General features: G+C 42.3%; 2 protein-coding genes across 4 annotated transcripts; one reads left to right on the top strand and one right to left on the bottom strand.

The window, feature by feature from the left end:
* Positions 1-281: 281 nt before the first annotated feature.
* Positions 282-6,735, top strand: bmb (brambleberry). The gene is made up of 13 exons (XM_079266530.1): positions 282-374; positions 2,211-2,482; positions 2,861-2,989; positions 3,076-3,261; positions 3,362-3,584; positions 4,360-4,476; positions 4,575-4,754; positions 4,873-5,079; positions 5,174-5,312; positions 5,687-5,748; positions 5,955-6,079; positions 6,168-6,286; positions 6,413-6,735. Exons 2-13 carry the CDS (start codon positions 2,213-2,215, stop codon positions 6,540-6,542), a joined length of 1,887 nt encoding a protein of 628 aa, XP_079122656.1. The 5' UTR covers positions 282-374; positions 2,211-2,212; the 3' UTR covers positions 6,543-6,735.
* Positions 6,736-6,852: 117 nt separating this feature from the next.
* Positions 6,853-10,635, bottom strand: LOC306775955 (GDP-L-fucose synthase-like). Of its 3 annotated transcripts, none has more exons than XM_079266532.1 (11): positions 10,546-10,635; positions 10,285-10,400; positions 9,881-10,075; positions 9,690-9,804; positions 9,401-9,529; positions 9,243-9,316; positions 8,999-9,132; positions 8,048-8,179; positions 7,883-7,962; positions 7,386-7,485; positions 6,853-7,301 (listed from the first exon to the last, which is right to left on the bottom strand). In XM_079266532.1, the coding sequence occupies exons 3-11, from the start codon at positions 10,039-10,041 to the stop codon at positions 7,246-7,248; spliced, it is 981 nt and encodes a 326-aa protein (XP_079122658.1). In that variant the 5' UTR covers positions 10,042-10,075; positions 10,285-10,400; positions 10,546-10,635; the 3' UTR covers positions 6,853-7,245. The 3 variants fall into 3 exon arrangements, with proteins under 3 accessions (XP_079122658.1, XP_079122657.1, XP_079122659.1); XM_079266531.1 differs by having other exon boundaries at positions 9,881-10,041; XM_079266533.1 differs by having other exon boundaries at positions 9,881-10,041; positions 10,290-10,400.
* Positions 10,636-10,883: the final 248 nt, after the last annotated feature.

Genomic DNA, 10,883 nt, shown 5'->3' with positions numbered 1-10,883 from the left:
TTTAATGTAACTGTCTCTCAGGTTGTAAACACCCGGCGCATCCAGCAAACCAACCAGTTGTATAAAGTGAACTATCGGTGGGTTGGTTTTATACGCCTGTGCTGCTGCACCAGGTGGGCGGTGCTTTGTACGTTTTCAACCAAACAACACACACATTAATCCGCACACGAACACTCCGTTTCAACCGTGGTGTAAATCTAACACACCCCATGTCCGCCCACCCCAAAACAATGCGACTAATCCCATTGGCTGTGTCCCTGTCCTTATACATTCATGGGGCGGTGAAGTATTGGACCACAAAACAATCAGATGTCATTTTGAACAGCTGTGAGAGGGAGACAGCAGCCACAAGGACCTGCACAATTTCAGAACAGGTACATGATTTAGCAATGTTTAAAATGCGCATTTAATCCAGCGTGCATAGAAAAGCAAGGTAGTTTATTTATAATTATTTTACTCGTGTTTTTAATGGGTTACCTTATCAGAAGAAGGCATCGTGATGGGCTCCCCGAGGTGGTTAAAACAGACGGAAATGTTGATTTAAAATTGTCTATTCATCATTAGTAATGTAACTTTGTATTTTCTTCATGCGTAAATTATGTTGTAGTGTTCCACATAGCAGGTGGTATTGGAGCGCCAGTGCAGCAGGGCAGACATGCCCGGGCAAAGCCTCGGTGTGGTCTTCATTCAGACTTCTGAATGAAAGTCTTGATTATTGTCAGCATGCATGCAGTTATACTCACTGTGCATGGACTCAAAATACCCCGTGCATCCATTTAACGTATATAATAGCAATGCTGCATATACATTGTCAAATAATCTTTCAAACATATTGGCCCTGTTGTTGTCGCCATCTGGCGATCTTCTTAAAATATGGACATTTTAAAGACATTACAACCTCTCCCAGAAGTTAAGTCTGAATTTAATAAAGTTATCTTAATTAGATGTCAGATAGTGATACAAGTAAATCAGGCACTTGCACGATGCAAAGCAAGTTTATTTGTATAGCACATTTCAACAACAAGGTAATTTAAAGTGCTTCACTTAACAGCATCAAAACACAAGGCAAAATAAAAGGAGATTTAAGAACATTCATTGAAACAATAAAAACAGTTATTAAAAAAACACTGTAAGAAATAAAATACAGTAGTGAAATGCAGGAAATTGATTAATATATGAATTGAATGTGGTTCAATTAAAGGCAGCAGCAAACAAACTTCTTCAATCTTGATTTCAATGAGCTGAGGGTCTCAGCAGACCTGCAGCTTTCTGGGACTTTGTTCCAGATATGTGGAGCAGAAAAAGTGAACGCTGCTTCTCCATGTTTAGTTCTGACTCTGGGAACAGAAAGTAGACCGGTCCCAGACGACCTGAGGGGTCGGGATGGTTCATAAGGTAGCAACAGATCAGAGATGTATTTTGGCCCTAAACCATTCAGTGCTTTGTAAACCAACAGCAGGATTTTAAAGTCAATTCTTTGTTAGAAAGGAAGCCAGTGCAAAGACCTCAGACCTGGAGTGATGTGATCCACCCTCCTGGTCTTAGTGAGGACTCGAGCTGCAGCGTTCTGACGGACTTTTTACAGAGACAAGATAGTGGATCACATCACTCCAGCTCCGAGTCCTCTGCACCGGCCTGCCTTGCCTTGCCCTGCCTTTATCAGTAGGAAACACCCTACTTCATGTCGGGTGTTTTATATGTTGTAGAGACTTTTCTGAAAAGTTAGTAAATAACCTTATTGAGAAATCCATCGTACATAGCCTAAAGAGTTAAGTAGAACAAATTCAAGAACAAAATTCAACAAATCCTAAAAAGTTCCACTGAGTTGTTTGGCAGGCACTTCATCTCTAATTTCTCTCAAGAGAGAGTAATAAGAAGCATGCAATATTTTGTTAACTAAATATGAATAGTTAAAAAGCTAATATGAGGAATTAGGTGAAATAGCTCCCGTAGCCCATGAACAGATGCACTAATTATTGAATACATTTCCGTAATGAAAAAACTGATGGATATCTTGAGACTACAAGCTCACCTTTAAGAAAATGGGGGGAAATTGGACATTATAAAAGACATCTGAACCAAGCTATAAATGAATCCAGGACTACACGTGAATGATTTTTCTTTTGTTCGGTTTTAATGTTGTAAATCTCTTGCTATTAAAATATTTAAGGGATGAATTGATGATGGGTTCTTATTGTGTTATGCTCCAGACATGGGCCATCTCCTGATCCACCGCCTGTACTTCCTGCTGATCTGCACGCTGGCCTGTCCTGCAGTCAACGGGTTGTTTGAGTGGCTGAGAGGAATGGAGGCACCAGCAGCACCGCCTCCTACACCAGCAGCACTGCCTCCTACACCAGCAGCAGAAGTCCAAACACTTCTTGCAAAGGATGCCTGGTTTGAGATGCCCACTGCAGATGAGAGGTTTTTGGCTGAGTCAAAGCTGATGGCGCTCAGCCCATTAGACAGCTGTCATTACAGGGTAAACGAGGAATTTACAGTTCTCAGTCTTTCGCTGAGAACCCACTTAGTCACTTATGCAACTAACCTGTTGTTTTTATTCAGTGGTGAATCTAACAATGAATTCCTTGATCAAAAAGTCCAAAAATAGTGGAAAATTCTCATCACAATTTTAGCTAAAAACTCCCAATCACCCTGACAACCTGAGAGCCCTCACAAGATGTTTTGGGACTAAAAAATGAAATTGCAGTCCAGAAAATTTGAGAAACACTGCTGTAAAGGTGTTTGGACGTCTTCATCCAATGGTGGCAGTGCTCACAGCTCTGTCACTTTAGTACACCTCCACTGTTTTTTTTTTTTTTTACCTTGACATTGTAATAAAGCGCTGCGCTCGTTGTAGGTGGTTGCCCAGCTGAAGGCGAGCTGTGAAAGCCTCCCGGAGGAGCAGCTGTCGAAGCTTGGGGTCGTACTGTTTAACTGCCAGGCCGCGACTGAGGGGCGCCGGACCTACCCATGTACGGAGCAAATGGTAAGAAATAAAGTTAATTCTTGTATTTTAAAATCAAAACAATGTGCCGTGGGTCTTTGTGGCGCTATCTCATTGTGATGTTTCAGACCATAAGAGAGTGTACAGCAGACATGGACTCGGACACATGGAATGCTTACCACATAGTGAGCAACAGGGCGCGCTCCGTTTGTTACGCCACGCGGCAGCAGCTCTTCCGGCGCAGAGCGGAGCAAACTGTGAACGCTCTCATCTCCACGGCCACTAGCCAACTGGATGCAATGACGGAACTGAAGGTAGATTTCCATTTATTATTAGTTTTGCTTTGTCATCTTTATGTGCATAGGATGCCAGTTTGATTATGCTTAAAAAAAAACAAATCCTGTTTTCTAACAGGAGGGCCAGCTGGAGCTGAAGGAACTGACTGCCGCCTCCTTGGACAAGCTGTTGGACGGCCACAGTGCTCTGCAGGCCCAACAGGGGAAACTGTTCGAGGGCCAGGGGCAAATGGAGAATTCACTGAGGGACAACCTGGAGCGCCTGGGCCAGGAAAAAGCCCTGATCGCCTCTGGACAGGAACTGGTGGCCCAGCTCATTCAGGGCATCACAAAGAGAGTGGGTGAGCGCTCGCATGTATTTCACACTGAGAAATCTTTAGCATTAGGTATATTCAGCACAGTTACTTTTGACAAGCACAGTTCTGACTGTATGAAGTGTCGACATACCAAAATGTGCACCTGCATATGTGCTTTACATTGCTGTGGTTGCACTCTTACTATTTGAAAGCACATGAAGAGCACACCTTTTTAAAATTATTATTGATTTGATGGATACAAATGTAATTATTTTCAAACGTAATGAATGATTGAACTGCTCGTACAATAACAATAGAAAACTGGAGCTGTTGTTATTTGCTGTCATATTCATTATTGTGTCTCCCATGCCAGGAAGAAACTAAGTATTACCAGTTAAAGAGCAACATTAGGTCCCTACAGTACAACTTAGTAATCTACGAAACATATAGAGCCCACACGTGCCTGAGTAAAACTAATGAAATGCATCAATTACCAGTTATTTTGCACTCCATACAATGTTGTATTAGCATCACATTAGCCTCGAACAGCTAATGTGTCTAAGAAAATGTCTACGTGGTCACTAAATACTTCGTCCTCTTGTTTACATGTTCTACAATCAGAAATAAGAGATTGATTTGATGTCTCAAGCTGCTAAACATCCTCATTTATTTACAAGGAGACTCTATGACAGTTTCATGTTCAGAATGGGTTTTTGAAAGGTTTATTCTCCCCCTTCAAACAGAATATCTTCTAATGTCACATCCTGTAGTATTAAATGGATATTTATTCCCTTCTGCCTACCTTCCTCGCCGCTCTTAGAGAATGTGAGTGAACACCTGCAGATCCAAGGCTCGGAGGTGCAGGACAGCCACAAGGCCATTGTTAAAGACCTCGCAGATGTCAGACACCAAGCTCAGGACATCCACCAAAAAATTGGTAATCAAATCTAAATTCGTCACACAATTAAAACTTGCTGTTGAAATAAGTGTCGTCTTGAATATGCATTTCTTTCCCCTGTGCCTGTGGCTGATCAGACCACAGTCTGTCTGAGTTTCTGCAGTACCAGGACCAGACCTCTCAGTACTACACTGACCTGATGAACAAACTGGAGCGCATGAACAGCACCCTCGGAGCCACGCTGCACTTCCTGGATAACATGCAGAGCCGCATTGAGGAGCGGCTCCGCATGATCCAGGGCTACCTTGGCTGGGCAGGTGAGACGTCACACCCACAGTGCAGTGACCACGTTTGTTTGAGATGTCCTAAAACTACTTAAATTTGGTGACGATTTTATTTCTTATTAAATGTCCCTTGTGCTTGTTGTGATTTCAGGTTTGAGCCTGGCAGCCATGTGGACGTGTGTCTCACACACAGGCTACTTTGTCCTGTGTGCAGTCCTGCTGACGTTCCTGCATTGTCCAAGTTTCTCTCGAGCCGTGCTGCTGCTCACCGTGCCTCTCAATGCAGTGGCCGAGGTCAACCAGCAGCCGGCGCTGGATCTTACCGGCCTCAGCCTGCTGCTGCTCATTCTCTCTCTGGGTACAAACTTAAAGATGCTTACAAGGCAAATACAAAGTCTTCAACTTCGTTACGTATCTGTCCCAATGTTGTTTTGTTTGTTCCATATGTGCAGGTCACTGGTTTGTGAGTCAGTTGTGGGCATGCCTCCAGATCAGAGGAAAGCCCGCCTCCCCGCTGCCATTGGCCCAATATGACATTGTTGAGCCCCTGAAGCAGCCAGTCTCGTATCCACTGTCCTCTACACCGCAGAAGTGAGTCTGCAGAGTTCATTATAAACAGTCTATGCTGCAAAAGAGCTCATGAATTAAACCTATTTTGTCAAATGCTTTGTTTGGTGTCCAGAACCCACGGTGACTTCTTCAAAATGTCTTTTGTCAGCCGAATGGTCCAAAAGATATTTAATTTACACTGATGAAAAGCAGAAAATACTTGTTTATGGCATTTTTGCTTTAAAAAACATTCATTATCAACCAATTGTGGCTCCGACACCTTGCCATTGTTTTATTCTTACTATTGTCCCGCATTACTGCACAAATTAAATTAGTTTTTTTTAATGATAAGTGCTGTACTGCTATTTGTCTTTTGTACTTGGTTTTATTTGAAGTATTCTCTCCTTTTTTTTCAGAGATAAGAATTATTGCTTCATGGAGCAAGATGACCTTTTGAATCAAGACAGCTTCATATCAGGTTTGACATGTGTACTGTACCTAAAAGTGAAATATTTTACAAATAATGAGTAATGTGAGAAAAACAGTTTTCCTCTCAAAATTCAAGGTAACGCGGGGTGAGTAACTGATATGCAAATGTTAATTTTGGGGGTGAAGTATTCTGTGAAAAGTATTGCTGAAAGGTGACACCCCAGTTGATTCAGTCACTCATGTCTTTGTGAACAGGTAACTTTGGCATGTCTGCAGTGACTCCTCACAGGAAGCCAATGCCAGAGTCCAGGGTTATGCCGATTATTGGCACACCCAACCACTCCACACCCAGGCTTGGACCGCTGCCATTTCTTTCAGCAGTAAGCAATTGTCACACCAAAGATCTATTTACAGTACCTCATGAATTATTTAAAAGGAGCCCTCACACTCTTTGATTTTATTTTATAGGCTCTGGTTGCTGATACTCCCCCAAGAAACCTTGGAGGTATTTTTGATGCAGTGAACAGCTCTCGTGATTTCACAAACTCACGAAGTGCGAGTCCGACCCCGTCACTGCTCAGCCACAGGTTACGTTCTGATCACACCTAAAAGCTTTCGTCATGTTATTAAAAATGTTTTTGATGCAGCTTTTTTAAATTAACCATTGTTATTAAGTGATCACGACTTTCCTTTCTCTATTTTCCCTGCCGCAGCTCTATATCTGGCCGTCAGCTGTGCAATGGGGTCACAAAAACAGGGAAGGCCTGTAAGAAGAGAGCCGTGCTGGGACAGGAGTACTGCAGAGTCCACGAAGGAGTCCACATGTCCTATGTTGTCAAATGAGCGTGACACTTTTTAAGACTACAGAAGTTTTAAATCGATTTTTATTGCCATGTTTTTTTAAACAGTCTCTACGTGTACGTTGAGGGTCTTCTCTGCAGAAACTATAATCAACTGTTATTGTGATGTCATTGTAAGTTGTGCCTGCTGTTCATTTTTAAGTTAATAAATTATTTCTTTGCTTATGAATCCGTCTGTAAGTCTATTCAAACAGCAAAAGTCTCAAAAGCTGAATTCACTGTTTTACATTTTGTCTTCCTGTAAAATATGAAAACCTAAAAAATTATATCGCAGCCCTCAAAGATTCAGGCAAGACGCTGGTATGAAACATTTATTTTGATCAGTGGCAATATACGGAGTAAAAATAGTAAATCAAAGCTGGATCATGTAAACTCCTATGGTACTTCAGTGATTGAATTGCAGAAAAGGATTGATAATAAACAATTGTGGCAAATATAGAATTTTGCTAGTACCTGGATTACAAAATTAAATTAGTTAACAATTCAAATGAACACAATATTGAAAGACCTACACAGTGCTTCATAATACCCAAAAGAGAAACAAGATGGTGTTTCAGTGAGATATCGCATCAATCATTGAGTGACACAAACTGACTTAATTCAGTAACTATCTTTGCAGATGAACCACCGCTTCTATTCCAGCAGAGCGGTCCACGGACTTTAGACCAACTTGTTTGCAATAGCTTTCACTTCCGGGCTGATTCATAGTTGGCAACAAACCAATTGCAGGTTTCCTTTAAAGCTGTAAAGAAAGAATCAGTGAAGACAGCAGATGTAATCAAGACATACTTCCTGTAATGTCCAAGTGCTTTACAGTCAGTCTCACCTTGTTTGAAGGGTGTGAAGGTGAAGTCCGGCTGGTAGCGGTGCAACTTTGCATTGCTGGCTGTCTTTTTGAACTGGCCGTCTGCTTTACTGGTATCAAACTAGAGGTCAAAGGTTAAGTACATGGAACTGATATAGAAATGTTTCAAACAGCCGCTTTGATTATAAAGGACTATAGTAACAATTATACACAAGTCTTAACTACAAAATGCATGATATTTTAACGCTGCAAAAAGAAAAATAGTAAGTCTTCGCACTTTGTACTCGATGTGCAACAACAATCAAAAACCACCAGCACATTCTTTCACACCGGGGATCATCACACCAAAAACATGGAACCTTTTCTGTTTGCCAGGAGTCTGATCCACTGAGTTATTCAAATAACCTTCTGAATAAAACTTGGAACCGCCGCAAGTCTGGAACGTGGACTATATATGGTAAACCACCTGGTCCAAGTTAAACACCTCTAAAAATCAGTTAGCATGATCAAAAGGATACCACCACTCCTCCTTTAAAGTCCAGTGCTTGCACAACTGCTTCTGCTGCTTCCTTTATGGACACTTCATCCTCCTCTCCAACTGGAACCAGTGGACACGACATGGACATCAGCACTATGAACTTAATTCAGCTTTCACTGTGGACATGGCGTGTATGAGGACTCACCAGAGAGAATGATTGGATCGACCTCTGGATACTCTCTCAAGACCCAGAGGAAGAGACGAGCCAGGTCCAAAGAGTAGATGAACTGTCTTCTGGGAGTGCCGGAGCCCCAGACCACCAGGGGCTTCCCCTCCTCTAATCATGCACAAAAACAAGTGCACCATTTATATGGACCCTGCTCATCCAATGTGCAGGATTGGCATCGGTGCCGTTACTAATCTTATATTAAATATTGATTTTCAACTAACTGGTAACAACGCAACTTAATAAGCTTTCTAAAACTAAATAATTCAGTGTATGAAAGGTAATGTATTTTTGAAACATTTGCTTTATTCAAATTATTTTTACATTCAGACAGCAATCAATAAATCAAATGCTCTGAATAAAACAGAAAATCTAAAACATGTGGCTGTTGCAAGACAATAATAAACCTGTCCAATCATTTTATTTTTCCCTGATTAAAATGATTGGACGCGCTACCCGACTGTACCTGATTGCACCGTCCCCGTGCACCATAGGAGTCTTCCACAAGCTACTAGCTGAACAGCTGTGAGAACTAACAACAGCTACGTTGCTTGTAAACGTTCATTATGATCATTTTGAGGGAGTGGCTGTCAGTGTTGCAGACTTAGCAACATTCTCACTACATTTAGAGACTTTTGCTGCGAGCTACTTTCATTGGAAAAGCAACACTGGGCTGGCTTTTTCGGTTGGATAATTTCTTAAATTAAACTTCTAATCATTCATACACCGTCGGAATGGCCTGCGGGAGAAATTTGGGGTCAAGTGTCTTGCCCAAGGACACGTCGACATGGACTAAAGGGAGCCTGAGATTGGACTGCCGATGCTCTGCCACTCAGCCACAGTTGCCCCTACCAAGGTATTTGGTGTTGTTGTTTTTCAGGTGTTTTATCAATCGGGAAATATTTGATTATATGAGAGAATGTGACTTACTTTGAGCGATGTACGCTTTGTGGATGAGGCCTGGCAGCACATGGCCATCTTCAATGCTGAAGTTGTCATGGGGACCAAAGACATTAGTGGGAATCACAGCTGTATAGCAACGCCCATCCTGCTGGAAATACGCCCTGTGAAACACACACACCCACCCACACACACACACACAGAGTTTTACAGACAAGTCTTATTCATGCAGCATTTACTAAACACGTTACAGCACAAACCCATCAGTTCCCACCTGTTATGAACATCAATCATTCTCTTTGCATAGGCATAGCCAAAGTTCGATTCGTGAGGTGGACCGTTGTGGATCTTGTGCAAAGAAAACAAAGTCAAGTTATTTTTCATTTACAAATTTACAGACGCCAGCGAAGAGAACACCTACGGGTCTTTTACCATGGTCTCATCAATAGGGTATGTGGTCTTATCGGGGAAGATGCAGGTGGACAGACAGGAAACAACCTTGACCACGCCAACTTCATGTGCGGCCTGCAGCACGTTATCGTTGATGTAGATATTGTTTCTCTGGAGGGGACAGACACATCAGTTTTAACAAAAAACAATATCTGAAATCAAGTACATGAATAGCAGTTTATAACACGACAAATTCCACTTTCAACCCATGTCGAACAAACACCTGCGCTAGCTTATCAGCAGTGATAGCAGAAGCGCGACTTCCTCATACCCAAAAGTCCAGGTTGTATTTCATGTTCTTGAAAAGCCCCCCAACCATAGCAGCCAGGTGAATGACGTGGGTTGGCCGATGTTTCTCAAACGCAGCTCTCGTCTCCTCCATGTTCCTGGACAGAGGCCACAATTAGCATCAAAACGTGTGTGTTTGCATAATGGTAGTAGCTAGAGGAAGAGTTCTCTCACATGAGGTTGGCATCTTTGGAGGAGAGGAATATCCATTCTTCCCCCTCCTTGGCGCCCCCCTCTTTGACCACATGCTGTATGGCCCGGCCTACCAAGCCGGATCCTCCTGTCACCAGCACCCTCAATGGAGCTGTGTGCTCAGCCTCACCCTGACAGTTCATCTAGAGACAGCAATGCACACACACAAAAAAAAAACTTAATAGAGCGAAAGCACAATAAAAAAAAAACAATATGAGTGTTTGCATGTGAGTCAGGTCATGTAAATATTAGGCAAAGTCGTAATGATAAGTTAATGTGGCACTGAAAACTCCCTGACAGCGTCTACAGGTTGGTGTGTTGCAGCGTGCGGTCAAGACAGACTCAAAAAACAAATCACTAACTTACTATAGCTAACTTAATCTTACCTCACTTTTCGGGTATCCAAAGGCCAACTTGTTTGCTGCTTCACCCGTCAGTCTACGGTTGCTTCCTCCTGCTTCTCATTGGAGGCGAGCAGTATTTACAGGACTGTGTTGTTGATCTAAGCAAATCCAGAAATGCTAACGTTATCAACCAAAGTTGATGTTAGCTATGCTAACCGTAACAGTTTTTACTCTTCTTCCGCCTAGTGCAGAAAAGTACCGATACTCGGAGCCAAACACATGTATAAAGTAGGTGTTTCTCACCCGTTGGCCACACAGACAGAAGGAGGCGGTTTAAAGCTGGAGAACCAGATTGAATGTACGGTAGTCTCGCATATCCTGTCCAGACAGCGCTGCATGCGCCGGAGAGAGAGCTTCCGGTCATAACCTTCACAATAAAGTTGTATTTACGAACAGCTGGGTTGGTGTTCATGCCCCAAATCGACACGCTGAAGCTTTTCAATTATTCTCAAACTGGAAATACATTAAACATGCATCAAATATAAAGTTTCACTGAATACACATTTCTCACACGACATAATGATACAATTTTAAACATTCATGTGTGGGGAGGGGTCAATGACAATCATATTTTAGTGTCC

The sequence above is a fragment of the Melanostigma gelatinosum genome (genome assembly GCF_949748355.1).
Source record: "Melanostigma gelatinosum genome assembly, chromosome: 4".
Taxonomy (NCBI): domain Eukaryota; kingdom Metazoa; phylum Chordata; class Actinopteri; order Perciformes; family Zoarcidae; genus Melanostigma; species Melanostigma gelatinosum.
This window is presented reverse-complemented; position numbering and strand designations above follow the sequence as displayed.